The following is a 14,192-nucleotide window of genomic DNA, read 5'->3' as shown; positions in this document are numbered from 1 at the left end:
GATAGAGAAGTTAAACGGGGAGAGCAATCGCGCGAATAAATGATCAGTGTCCAATTTTTTAAGTGCTCTGATGGAAAAGTGAGAGATGTGCTGGGAAATAAGGACAAGGGGACCTGACTTATAGTTGAGTATAAATGGAGGCCCTTCTGAGGAAATGGCATTGAACCTCCCTGGTCTGGGGCAGAGGGTGACCACATATAACCCCATCCTTCCCGCTGAGACATGGAAAATTAGGGAACAAATTCATCACAGGAAGGAGGCTTCCTAACCAGAGTCTCTTTGGCTTTTTTTTCCAGATGTTGCTCAACATTTGCGGTGAGGCTCAGGGCCTGGAGGGACTTCTCTCTGGAAACGAGCTCCAGTCTCTCGTGATTGCCACGATGTGTCTTCGGGAGCACAGCTGCTCCTTTTGGAAGGAGCCCACCTTCTGTGTGCTGAAGGCAATCTCCAAGGCCCAAAACCTTAGCATCATCCAATACCTGCAGGGTATGACCCTGGGAGACCAGGGCTGGGCTGTGGGCACACTTTCTAGAATAAGACCTTGGGATGCCCTTGCAGCATCAGTATAGATTCCAGGGACCAAAATAGAGATGAACAAACAGGATTTTCACCGATGCCCAACTATGCCTAGTAGGTGACCCTACATTGCTTGGGTCCATTCATGAAAGTGTCTATATTGTTCATTTTGATGCTCTACTGGAGGAGAGAGGGAAAGGGGAACTCATTTACTACAGACATGCTGTTGAACAGACACTGTGCTGGGCTCATTTGTATGTTACCTCATTTGCTTCTTTGAGATACATATTGATAATTAATGCCATTTTCCAGCAGAGGAAACAGATTGAGTGATAGAAGAATTTGCCAAGGCTCCCCAGCTAGTGAAGAAGAGAATCAAATATTAAACCTGGAGATGCCTGATTCCAGTGCCTTAGGTTCTGCTCTGGGCAGCATGTGTAAGGGTTAAGGACTTAGATTCTGGAACCAGACGGCCTGGGGTGTGCGCTCCAGCTCTGTCCTCCTAGCTGAGTGACCTTGGGCACTTTACTGCCTGGGTGCTTCAGTTTTTTCATCTGTAAAATGGAGATAATAATCCCATTGATCTCAATGGATTGCTGTGATGCTTCGATGAGTTGACATATGTGAAGTGCTTAGATAGTGCCTGGCACCCAGTGGCTGCCCCACAGGTGTCAGCATCACAGCATCATTACTTGGGTGGGATCAAAGGCAATACCCTGAGGGAATCAATTCCTTTAGCAGTCCCAGGGGCCTCCCTTAGCATCATCTGTCTCCTGAGGACCCAGGTAATGCTGGGAAGCACGGACACTACTGTGGCTTGCGGAATCCTGGGAAAATGTATTAGCCTTTTTTTCAGGTGCTGGCCCATCATGGGGTGGGAAGGGAAGCTCTGCAAGGCTAACTCCTAGGGGAAGGTTTTGACGAAAGTCTTCAGCTGACCTCTCCACCCACCGTGCACCATTTTTCAGCTCCACCAGCTGAAATGCCTCTTAGAAGCACAACCGTCTATCCCTTGGGTTAACTCTAAGGTGTGGGGTACTTTTGGGAGAGGTGGGGGTCTGAGCCTGCCAATGTGACCTGCTTGTCCACAAACACTTGTCCTGTGACCTGTCTTCTTTCTGGGGCCTCCTGTAATAGACAGTGTCAGCTGGTGAGAGCTGGGAAAGTACAAGCCCACCCTCTTACTGTAATTGAGCCCTGGGACGAAACTTCATCTCCAGTTTCAAGATTGGAATTTCCCAGTGAAGCCAGGGCCCAGTGGTAATGGTGTAGGGCTGAGCTGGGCCTGAGGTGCTCAGCAGCCCAGGCACCCCTCACAGACTGGAGTCAGAGACCGCTGAGAAAAGGCTGCCTGCCTTGGTGGCGGTGGTCTCTCACTGCGGTCATTATTCTCAGCTGGAAAAGAAAAATGCCACCGCAGTGAGGAGCTGGCCACAAAAGCACTGTGCCACAGGGGAATGAGTAGTTTCCATGGGCGTATAGGCTGAGGAGAAGGTCAGGAAGTAAGGACTAGCCTGGTGTTTACCTGCCAAGACCACAGCTCTCAGTGCTGCCCTGCCTGGCATGCAGAGTTTGGAACTTGTCCTTGGCCTCGCAGGTGAGGGACTGGGCATGCCTTATCTCAAATTCTGGTAGACACTTTTCCTGATCCACTGGTGTGGCTTTCCTGGCACTCAGAAGAGGCTTCCCCCAATGAAAGAGCCCTAAAAACAGTGATCCACCCAAATGCAAACCCAGTGACATCTCTCTGCTGACTCCATTCTTTCCCTGGCTTCTCACAGCTCTAGGGTAACCAGTGTGTTCCACAGCAGGCCACATACCAGTGGGGCCTGTCTTCCTCCCCCTCCCTTGTGGACCACACTTCCCGGCTCCAACCCCCTGGATTCTTTAGTAGCTGATACACACCATCTTTTTGCCCTTCATATTCCCACGTGTTCATATATCCTTCCTTACACTTTTCATCAAGCTAATTTCTGCTCAGCATTGCTTCCTTAAGGTCTTCTGCGACACTCAGGTCTTGTGTCTTGCATCTTGTTATTTGATGGGCCTGGACTGTCCTGTGTGCTGCGAATTAAGAGCAGAGGGCTTAGAGGCTCCCTTCCACTTCCTGTTTCACTTGCTCTCCATCTGAGCCCTCGAGTGTGGCTCTCAGGATGACACTTCTCATGGAGGAGGCTTCTTCTTGATCCAAGAGCCAGCGGAAAAGTGGTTTGAATGAATTCTCATTCACATCTTTTTTTTTTTTTTAGAAGTTTCCTGTAATGTCTGTAACATTTATATTAACATATTTCCATACATATTTCCATACAAATACAAATATAAGATTTTTAGAAATTTCATGTAATGTCTGAAACATTTATATTAACATATTTCCATACATATTTCCATACAAATACAAATATAAGATTTTTAGAAATTTCATGTAATGTCTGAAACATTTATATTAACATATTTCCATACATATTTCCATACAAATACAAATATAAGATTTTTAGAAATTTCATGTAATGTCTGAAACATTTATATTAACATATTTCCATACAAATAACCCAATGAAAGTTTAGTATTAGTTGTTTTGTTTGTTTTTTTATACTGCAGGTTCTTATTAGGCATCAGTTTTATACACATCAGTGTATACATGTCAATCCCAATCACCCAATTCAGCACACCACCATCCCCACCTCACCGCAGTTTTCCCCCCTTGGTGTCCATATGTCCATTCTCTACATCTGTGTCTCAACTTCTGCCCTGCAAACTGGCTCATCTGTACCATTTTTCTAGGTTCCACATACATGCATTAATATACGATATTTGTTTTTCTCTTTCTGACTTACTTCACTCTGTATGACAGTCTCTAGATCCATCCACGTCTCAACAAATGACTCAATTTCGTTCCTTTTTATGGCTGAGTAATATTCCATTGTATATATGTACCACAACTTCTTTATCCATTCGTCTGTTGATGGGCATTTAGGTGGCTTCCATGACCTGGCTATTGTAAATAGTGCTGCAATGAACATTCGGGTGCATGTGTCCTTTTGAATTACGGTTTTCTCTGGGTATATGCCCAGTAGTGGGATTGCTGGGTCATATGGTAATTCTATTTTTAGTTTTTTACGGAACCTCCATATTGTTCTCCATAGTGGCTGTATCAATTTACATTCCCACCAACAGTGCAAGAGGGTTCCCTTTTCTCCACACCCTCTCCAGCATTTGTTGTTTGTAGATTTTCTGATGATGCCCATTCTAACAGGAGTGAGGTGATACCTCATTGTAGTTTTGATTTGCATTTCTCTAATTATTAGTGATGTTGAGCATCTTTTCATGTGCTTCGTGGCCGTCTGTATGTCTTCTTTGGAGAAATGTCTATTTAGGTCTTCTGCCCATTTTTGGATTGGGGTGTTTGTTTCTTTGATATTGAGCTGAATGAGCTGTTTATATATTTTGGAGATTAATCCTTTGTCCGTTGATTCATTTGCAAATATTTTCTCCCATTCTGAGGGTTGTCTTTTTGTCTTGTTTATGGTTTCCTTTGCTGTGCAAAAGCTTTGAAGTTTCATTAGGTCCCACTTGTTTATTTTTGTTTTTATTTCCATTACTCTAGGAGGTGGATCAAAAAAGATCTTGCTGTGATCAAAGAGTGTTCTTCCTATGTTTTCCTCTAAGAGTTTTATAGTGTCCAGTCTTCTATTTAGGTCTCTAATCCATTTTGAGTTTATTTTTGTGTATGGTGTTAGGGAGTATTCTAATTTCATTCTTTTACATGTAGCTGTCCAGTTTTCCCAGCACCACTTATTGAAGAGACTGTCTTTTCTCCATTGTATATCTTTGCCTCCTTTGTCATAGATTAGTTGACCATAGGTGCGTGGGTTAATCTCTGGGCTTTCTATCTTGTTCCATTGATCTATGTTTCTGTTTTTGTGCCAGTACCATATTGTCTTGATTACTGTAGCTTTGTAGTATAGTCTGAAGTCAGGAAGTCTGATTCCTCCAGCTCCATTTTTTTGCCTCAAGACTGCTTTGGCTATTCGGGGTCTTTTGTGTCTCCATACAAATTTTAAGATGACTTGTTCTAGCTCCGTAAAAAATGCCATTGGTAATTTGATAGGGATTGCATTGAATCTGTAGATTGCTTTGGGCAGTATACTCATTTTCACAATGTTGATTCTTCCAATCCAAGAACATGGTATATCTCTCCATCTATTTGTATCATCTTTAATTTCTTTCATCAGTGTCTTATAGTTTTCTGCATACAGGTCTTTTGTCTCCCTAGGTAGGTTTATTCCTAGGTATTTTATTCTTTTTGTTGCAATGGTAAATGGGAGTGTTTCCATAATTTCTCTTTCAGATTTTTCATCATTAGTGTATAGGAATGCAAGAGATTTCTGTGCATTAATTTTGTAACCTGCAACTTTACCATATTCATTAATTAGCTCTAGCAGTTTTCTGGTGGCAGTTTTAGGATTCTCTATGTATAGTATCATGTCATCCGCAAACAGTGACAGTTTTACTTCTTCTTTTCCAATTTGTATTCCTTTTATTTCTTTTTCTTCTCTGATTGCCGTGGCTAGGACTTCCAGAACTATGTTGAATAATAGTGGTGAGAGTGGACATCCTTGTCTCGTTCCTGATCTTAGAGGAAATGCTTTCAGTTTTTCACCATTGAGAATGATGTTTGCTGTGGGTTTGTCATATATGGCCTTTATTATGTTGAGGTAGGTTCCCTCTATGCCCACTTTCTGGAGAGTTTTTATCAGAAATGGGTGTTGAATTTTGTCAAAAGCTTTTTCTGCATCTATTGAGATGATCATATGGTTTTTATTCTTCAATTTGTTAATATGGTGTATCACATTGATTGATTTGCATATATTGAAGAATCCTTGCATCCCTGGGATAAATCCCACTTGATCGTGGTGTATGATCCTTTTAATGTGTTGTTGGATTCTGTTTGCTAGTATTTTGTTGAGGATTTTTGCATCTATATTCATCAGTGATATTGGTCTGTAATTTTCTTTTTTTGTAGTGTCTTTGTCTGGTTTTGGTATCAGGGTGATGGTGGCCTCATAGAATGAGTTTGGGAGTGTTCCTTCTTCTGCAATTTTTTGGAAGAGTTTGAGAAGGATGGGTGTTAGCTCTTCTCTAAATGTTTGATAGAATTCACCTGTGAAGCCATCTGGTCCTGGACTTTTGTTTGTTGGAAGATTTTTAATCACAGTTTCAATTTCATTACTTGTGATTGGTCTGTTCATATTTTCTGTTTCTTCCTGATTCAGTCTTGGAAGGTTATACCTTTCTAAGAATTTGTCCATTTCTTCCAGGTTGTCCATTTTATTGGCATAAAGTTGCTTGTAGTAGTCTCTTAGGATGTTTTGTATTTCTGCGGTGTCTGTTGTAACTTCTCCTTTTTCGTTTCTGATTTTATTGATTTGAGTCCTCTCCCTCTTTTTCTTGATGAGTCTGGCTAATGGCTTATCAATTTTGTTTATCTTCTCAAAGAACCAACTTTTAGTTTTATTGATCTTTGCTATTGTTTTCTTTGTTTCTATTTCATTTATTTCTGCTCTGATCTTTATGATTTCTTTCCTTCTGCTAACTTTGGGTTTTGTTTGTTCTTCTTTCTCTAGTTTCTTTAGGTGTAAGGTTAGATTGTTTACTTGAGATTTTTCTTGTTTCTTTAGGTAGGCTTGTATAGCTATAAACTTCCCTCTTAGAACCGCTTTTGCTGCATCCCATAGGTTTTGGGTCGTCGTGTTTTCATTGTCATTTGTCTCTAGGTATTTTTTGATTTCCTGTTTGATTTCTTCAGTGATCTCTTGGTTATTTAGTAACGTATTGTTTAGCCTCCATGTGTTTGTCTTTTTTACGTTTTTTTCCCTGTAATTCATTTCTAATCTCATAGCGTTGTGGTCAGAAAAGATGCTTGATATGATTTCAATTTTCTTAAATTTACTGAGGCTTGATTTGTGACCCAAGATGTGATCTATCCTGGAGAATGTTCCGTGCGCACTTGAGAAGAACGTGTAATCTGCCATTTTTGGATGGAATGTCCTATATATATCAATTAAATCTATCTGGTCTATTGTGTCATTTAAAGCTTCTGTTTCCTTATTTATTTTCATTTTGGATGATCTGTCCATTGGTGTAAGTGAGGTGTTAAAGTCCCCCACTATTATTGTGTTACTGTCGATTTCCTCTTTTATAGCTGTTAGCAGTTGCCTTATGTATTGAGGTGCTCCTATGTTGGGTGCATATATATTTATAATTGTTATATCTTCTTCTTGGATTGATCCCTGGATCATTATGTAGTGTCCTTCCTTGTCTCTTGTAACATTCTTTATTTTAAAGTCTATTTTATCTGATATGAGTATAGCTACTCCAGCTTTCTTTTGATTTCCATTTGCATGGAATATCTTTTTCCATCCCCTCACTTTCAGTCTGTATGTGTCCCTAGGTCTGAAGTGGGTCTCTTGTAGACAGCATATATATGGGTCTTGTTTTTGTATCCATTCAGCCAGTCTATGTCTTTTGGTTGGGGCATTTAATCCATTCACATTTAAGGTAATTATCGATATGTATGTTCCTATGACCATTTTCTTAATTGTTTTGGGTTTGTTTTTGTAGGTCCTTTTCTTCTCTTGTGTTTCCCACTTAGAGAAGTTCCTTTAGCATTTGTTGTAGAGCTGGTTTGGTGGTGCTGAATTCTCTTAGCTTTTGCTTGTCTGTAAAGCTTTTGATTTCTCCATCGAATCTGAATGAGATCCTTGCCGGGTAGAGTAATCTTGGTTGTAGGTTCTTCCCTTTCATCACTTTAAGTATATCATGCCACTCCCTTCTGGCTTGCAGAGTTTCTGCTGAGAAATCAGCTGTTAACCTTATGGGAGTTCCCTTGTATGTTATTTGTCGTTTTTCCCTTGCTGCTTTCAGTAATTTTTCTTTGTCTTTAATTTTTGCCACTTTGATTACTATGTGTCTCGGCGTGTTTCTCCTTGGGTTTATTCTGTATGGGACTCTCTGCGCTTCCTGGACTTGGGTGGCTATTTCCTTTCCCATGTTAGGGAAGTTTTCGACTATAATCTCTTCAAATATTTTCTCTGGTCCTTTCTCTCTCTCTTCTCCTTCTGGGACCCCTATAATGCGAATGTTGTTGCGTTTAATGTTGTCCCAGAGGTCTCTTAGGCTGTCTTCATTTCTTTTCATTCTTTTTTCTTTAGTCTGTTCTGCAGCAGTGAATTCCACCATTGTGTCTTCCAGGTCACTTATCCGTTCTTCTGCCTCAGTTATTCTGCTATTGATTCCTTCTAGTGTAGTTTTCATTTCAGTTATTGTATTGGTCATCTCTGTTTGTTTGTTCTTTAATTCTTCTAGGTCTTTGTTAATCATTTCTTGCATCTTCTCAATCTTTGCCTCCATTCTTATTCCGAGGTCCTGGATCATCTTCACTATCATTATTCTGAATTCTTTTTCTGGAAGGTTGCCTATCTCCACTTCATTTAGTTGTTTTTCTGGGGTTTTTTCTTGTTCCTTCATCTGGTACATAGCCCTCTGCCTTTTCATCTTCTCTGTCTTTCTGTAACTCTGTGTTGTATTCTGGACCTGAAGCCCATCACTTCCTTCAATGCTGGTGCCAACATGCCATCAGTCAGACACCCTTAACTAGAGTTATCATGGGCCAGGAACTGCTTGCTTTTTATTCCCACCTTACAGTTGGAGGTTAGAAATCCAAAATCAGTCTTGGGGTGTTAAAGCCACGGCGGCAGCAGAGCTGATTCCTTCTGGAGACTCTGAGGAAACAGCGATTTCCTTGCTTTTGTCAGCGTCTAGAGTCTGAGGGCACTCTTTGCCTCACGGCTGAGTCCTGGCTTATACCTCCCTCCTGCTTCTTTCCCCACACCTACTACTACTCCATTCACATCTTGATATACAGTTTAAAGGCAGGTGGGGAGGGAATGACCACTGAAGAAAAGCTATTGCCTTTGAATTCAGCAGGGGTGTGTTTCCTTCCTGCAGCCATGGATTGCATCAAGATCTCCCTCCAGAACCTCTCCAGGCTTGCAGACACTCTCCCTGCTCCCGAGGTGAGCGAGGCAGTGAGCCTCGTCTTGGGCTTTGTGAAGGACTCCTACCCCGTCTCCTCTGCTCTGTTCCTGGAGTTTGAGAATGGGGAGGGCTACCCTCTGCTACTCAAAGTGTTACTTCGGTAAGTGGCTGTGCTTGGTGGGGAAGAAACAGTGGAAGCCAAGGTCCTCACAATCATTTGCAGTGCTTTGGAGAAAGACAGATATTGGGGCTTCTCAGAATGTCTTCTGAAATACAAATCTCCATAGAGCATGGCCAGAGAGACTTTTATTGCAAAAGTAAATCAACGTGCAGCCGGGTTTGGAGCTACTTCTTTAGGAAACCCATGGGTGATCGCAATAATAGTTTTACCAAGTCCATTGGGTGGCATGTACCACCAAATGGCTGGTCTAACAGCCACCTGTCAGAATCTACATCCTGTGCTGGAGGGCTTTCTGGGATGGCTGTGACCGGCTCTGCCTATATGCTTGGGGGTTGGAAGTGCCCAAAGATCAACAACTCCAGGACCAGCCCTCTACCAATGACTGGTAGAAGCTGATGGATCCATACCCAGCGAATTTGCCCCTTGGGTGGGATAGCTCTACCCTGCCTTCCAGAGTCCCTGGGAGGATTAGAAACAAAAACAATACTCACTCTTGAAATAAGCATGAAGAAGTCTAATAAAGACCAATTATTTCCCATGATGTCTGTATTGTTGCCATTCTGAAATATCAAATCTCTCATTTCGGGGGTGCTCCTGCCCTGCTGGTGCCCTAAGCTCATGACTTTTGGGGGGTCTGGCCACGGAAAGCAGCCTTCCGGTGAGCAGATGCTGTGGCTCTTCACAGGTTTCTCTTTATTCTAATTGCACGTCCTTAGATCAAGGGCTGAGGCTTGCAAACATGGTGATTTTTATCCACTCCCTGTGTCTTTTGGTGCTGAACTGGTGGAGACCTTTTGGGTCTTGCCCAGCACTGCGATTTCCATTGCCTCTGTATCCCTGTGGGGAGCACCATGAGCAAACCTGGATGCTCCGTCCAAGACGTCCAGGGAGCTGGCCTTGTCTGTCCCCACAGGTACGACGGGCTGACCCAGAGTGAAGTGGACCCTCACCTAGAGGAGCTCCTTGGGCTGGTGGTGTGGCTGACAACCTGTGGGAGGTCAGAGCTGAAGGTGTTCGACAGCATCACTTACCCGCAGCTGGAAGGCTTCAAGTTCCATCACGAGGCTTCTGGTGGGTCACTGGGTGTCTCCGGGTGCCTGACAGCACTTGGCACTGTGTCCTGACGAGGCAATGCAGGTCATTCCCTGGTTCCCTGTGCAGAAACAAACATGTGGCACCTGTCAGGGATACGGTAGGGGCTGATTCTGTCATGCCTTTGGGGAGACTTAAAATCTCTCCTTTATAGATTTTTCCAGATGACCTGGGTGGGACTGAGATGAAATGTTTGCTTTAAAAAGGCAAAGACTCTCTCAGATAATGCAGGGAGGCTGTGATCTCCATCCCCACCTCTGGTGTGACTTACTCGGTGACATCTGCTTATCTAACAGGGACTGATGGCCCTGAAACAGCCATCCAGGCTCAGAGTCAGTGCCTCCTTACTTCTACAAGATACTGACTGATTGATTGATGAACTCAATCAACATGTACTGATAATTTCTGTCCAGCAGCCACTCCGCCCCATGCTGGGTACCACCGTGAAGAGGCCAGGTGTCTGCTCCTTAAAAATTCTCTATAGAGACCATCACACAAACCTTGAGCCATAATCTACTCAATAACTGGCTGATAAACAGGCACAGTGGTGACACCGGTGCAGAGGATTAGCTCTGCCTGGGTCAGTCAGGAAACCCTGCACAGAGGGTCCCATTCAAGAGAGGTTTCAAGGCAAAGGATGGGTCATCCAGGTAGAAAAGAGGGGGAAGAAATATAAAGACAGAAGGTACAGCCTGGGGAAAGAAATGGTGACCAGAAACATCTGGGTGAGTCTGGGGAGATGGGCAGAGAGATCTGCACAGACCAGAGGGTGGAGGCTGCAAAGCTGTGAGACCAGTTTAGGAAAAGCCACTGGATGTGACTCCAGCAGACACACAGGGGAGCGGCTGGATTAGAGAGGAGTTTCAGAAACATCTCGAGTGTCTGAAGCACAGAGGGCTGGAGGCAGGGAGTTCTCTGAGGAAGTATCTCCTGGGTAAGAGAGAATGAGACTTAACCTTCTAGCTGGAGAGAAAGGAGGGAGTGGGTTTGGAAGGTGTCTTTATTTAACAGCTTGCCTAGAAATGAAACTGACTTTGCTTAGTAATCTTTAAAATCATTTGATTTTAATTAATTGAAACCAATCTTCCAGTCCTGTGCTGCCTGATGGAAATATAATGCGAGCCACATTACGTAATTTTAAATGTTCTAGCAGCAAAATTTTAAAAATTAAGAAGAAACAGGTTAGATTATTTTTCATAATATATTTTATTTAACCCAATATATCCAAAATATTACCATCAAAAAATGTGATCGTACAAATAATTGTTAATGACTTTTTTTTGCCTTCTTTTCTTTGTGCTACATCTTGAAAATCTGATGTGTATTTTTACACTCAGGGCGCGCCTCAGTTCACAGCGGCCACATTTCAAATGCTTAATTACCCAGCACGTCTTGGACAATGCAACTCTAGCCTTATTCACATCCTGGGCATATGGCTTTTCTGGACTTCTGATAGACATTTACCCACAGGAGCTAGAAAATAGAAACTTTAAATGGTATTTCCTCGTGATAATGCAAGCATGTATTTCTAGGCATAGGCAGGAGAAATGATTTGCAGGATTATTTCTTTTTTGCATCTTCAGGGGTGACTGTGAAGAATCTTCAGGCCTTCCAAGTCCTGCAGAATGTTTTCCACAAAGCCAGTGACCCTGTCCTCTGCACAAAAGTCCTGTCATCCATCAGGACCATGTGGGCCTGGAACGCCCGCAACTTCTTCCTGCTGGAGTGGACCCTGCAACCCATCTCGCAGTTCGTGGAGATCGTGCCCCTGAAGCCGACCCTGGTGCAGATGCACTTCTTCCAGCTGCTGGAGGTCCTGGTGTTTGAGCTGCATTACGTGCCCCATGAGATCCTGCGGAAGGTGCAGCGCCTGATCCAGGAGAGCCCAGAGCCGCTCGTCACCCTCGTGGCCTTGCAAACTGTCCTCAGGATCGCTGGTGGGGACCCGCTCTTCACTGACATCTTCCGGGACTCAGGGCTCCTGGGCCTGCTGTTAGCCCAGCTACGGAAGCAGGCCAAGATCCTGAGGAAGTCAGGTGCCTTCCAGGAGCTTTAGGAGGGGAAGGGGGGAATGGGTGGGGGCCAGTGTTAGCTGGGCCTGGTCTGTGTGTCAGCCCCACCACCCATTAACATAACAGAGAAAGTGAGTGTGCCCATGTCACCTGGTGCCCTGAGAGTCAGAGAGGGTGCCCCTGGGCTACATGGCTTCACAGCACAGGCAGCCTCCCTGTTTTCTATAACTTGCCTGATCTTCCCCATGAAGAGGTGGGAGGGATGGGTGTAACTTGAAGCCGACTCATGGGACTAACTCAGGCCTGATGAGTTCTTAGTTTTCAGATACCTCCTGCAGTAGATACTGTCTGAGTGTGTAGGTAGGGAAACAGCAGAAGGACAGGTCCTCAGCAACACAAAGGGGAAAGGAGGCTCAGAGAGGCTTGAAAGTCCGGGATGGAAGGGTGTGCGGGACATGCCCGGGGTCAGCTGGGATACGGCCACCTTGCTCACATGGTGCTCTCGGGCCCAATGGCCTCCCACCTGGAGCAGAGGTCAGTCACCAGGGCCTTGCTGGCTGGCTTGCCCCTCTAAACCTTGGCCACACTGTTGCACGCCCTGCTGGGCTGTACACCCATGGCTCCTTGGCAGCACTCCCTCACCCTGCCTCAGGAGCACGGGCCTGGGCTCTCCCTGCCTAACCATGCCCCATGTACATACCCTGGATTTTACAACAAGGCTTCCAGGGGATTTTGATGCACTCAAGTTGGAGAACCTCTGATGTAAGGGTTGTAGGGTCACATCTTACGAATTGGGATGCACATTCCTTTGTAATGGAAGCATGATATTCGTGTTTCTTTAAGAGGATAGGAAACTAATGGAATTGGAGATTTGGGGCCATATCACATGTACTTAAAAATATTTCTTCATTGCTTCTTAAATATGGCAGGAAACAAAGAGTCCAATCCTGGAGTTCAGGATATAGAAAGAGAACTGACTTGTGTGATGCTGAGAACTGTGGTCACGCTTCTGAAAGGATCAGTTCGGAATGCAGGTAAGGATGGTATCAAATTCACCTTGTCACTGGTTGGGAAAACATTAACTATTTCCTGGTGATTTATGTCATTGTCCAAAGGCTATATCCAAGGAATAACCAACACTATCGCTGTGGCTGATGTCCATTCACTGGTTGATGTTCAGTGATCAACAGTAAATTGGTAGACACCTCAGCTGACACTTTTTACTGTTTAGGTTGCTAAATAAGGTTGGGAATCAGAGTTATCTTAAATTTATGAGATCACAGAAACCCCATCTCCCTCAAGTAAAATCTTTTAATATCCTGCTGCACTGACTATAGATACTTTTTAAAAAAGATTTAAATTGTAAAATACAGGCAAAGAAAGCTCATCATTTTTAAGAGACATAATTTGATGTGCTTTCAGCCCATGATGGATTTAGTAGCTTCATCCATTCAGAAAAGTTTAGCTTCTTAAGATCATGTGGCTCTCATGCTTAAAAATATGTGCATAAAATATAAATGCATGTATATTATACTATGAAGCAGATGCATCAGCAAAGTGACATCAGTGGGTTTGGTGATTTGGTGCATCTTTATCTGAGGCCCGCACAGGTCAACTATACCAAATGTGAATGATTATTTCATTATGGTAGAGCATCTCTAATGTTAGACTATAAGAGATTCCCTGGAGGTTCTGGTTAATAGGGAGGTGCATATTCCTAAGCTCCCTCCCAGAGATCTAATTATCAGGTCAAGGTAGAGCCTAGTAATCTACTTGTAAACAGGCTTCCAAGGTGATTTCCATGTAAGGGGTACCTGGCCCATAATTGGGGAAATCCTGCCTTATGGAGTTGACCAGCTCAAATCCATGTCATACCATTTGAACGATCCAGTTACTTCCTAGTTCTTATTCTACATGTGATTACTTCAAAGATCAATCCTGGGGAAGAAATTCTTAGGATTACTTTTAAACAAAAACATACCATTAGCCAAATTTCTTAAATCCTGCGTGCCGCCCACCTTGCCACAAGAAACTACCTATGAGTTAAACATACTCTTAAATTCTGGTTTGCTTTCAATAAGAATTTGGGCAGAGATAAGAGAGAATTGCCATTGGCCCTGGATTAGGGGATTATGTGGAAATAAATGCCAGAGGTATATCCAATTAAAGTTTGTATTACTTACGTCTCTAAAAACAGAAAAGGGGGAAATTTTTTTTCAAAAACAGAATTCTCACTGGAGAAGAAAGCAGTTTTTCTTTTTAATTCTCAGCTCCATAGTGTCTCTCTTCCTCTTCTTATTTTAACAGTAGGTATGGATTTTGAAAAAAAATTCCTAATGCGTGGAAAAAACACA

The 14,192-nt window shown here is 43.3% G+C and overlaps 1 protein-coding gene across 1 annotated transcript in view; it reads left to right on the top strand.

Moving 5' to 3' along the window:
* Positions 1-14,192, top strand: part of WDFY4 (WDFY family member 4) — a 254,300-nt gene that overhangs the window by 14,454 nt on the left and 225,654 nt on the right. The window contains exons 6-10 of the mRNA XM_007178732.2: positions 297-486; positions 8,524-8,713; positions 9,648-9,805; positions 11,410-11,862; positions 12,768-12,872. Of these exons, the coding sequence (XP_007178794.2) occupies positions 297-486; positions 8,524-8,713; positions 9,648-9,805; positions 11,410-11,862; positions 12,768-12,872 (1,096 nt within the window). The remainder of the gene's footprint in view (positions 1-296; positions 487-8,523; positions 8,714-9,647; positions 9,806-11,409; positions 11,863-12,767; positions 12,873-14,192) is intronic.

This window comes from Balaenoptera acutorostrata, chromosome 16 (genome assembly GCF_949987535.1).
Source record: "Balaenoptera acutorostrata chromosome 16, mBalAcu1.1, whole genome shotgun sequence".
NCBI lineage: Eukaryota > Metazoa > Chordata > Mammalia > Artiodactyla > Balaenopteridae > Balaenoptera > Balaenoptera acutorostrata.
The sequence above is the reverse complement of the archived record's forward strand: the minus strand, read 5'-3'. Positions and strand labels throughout refer to the sequence as shown.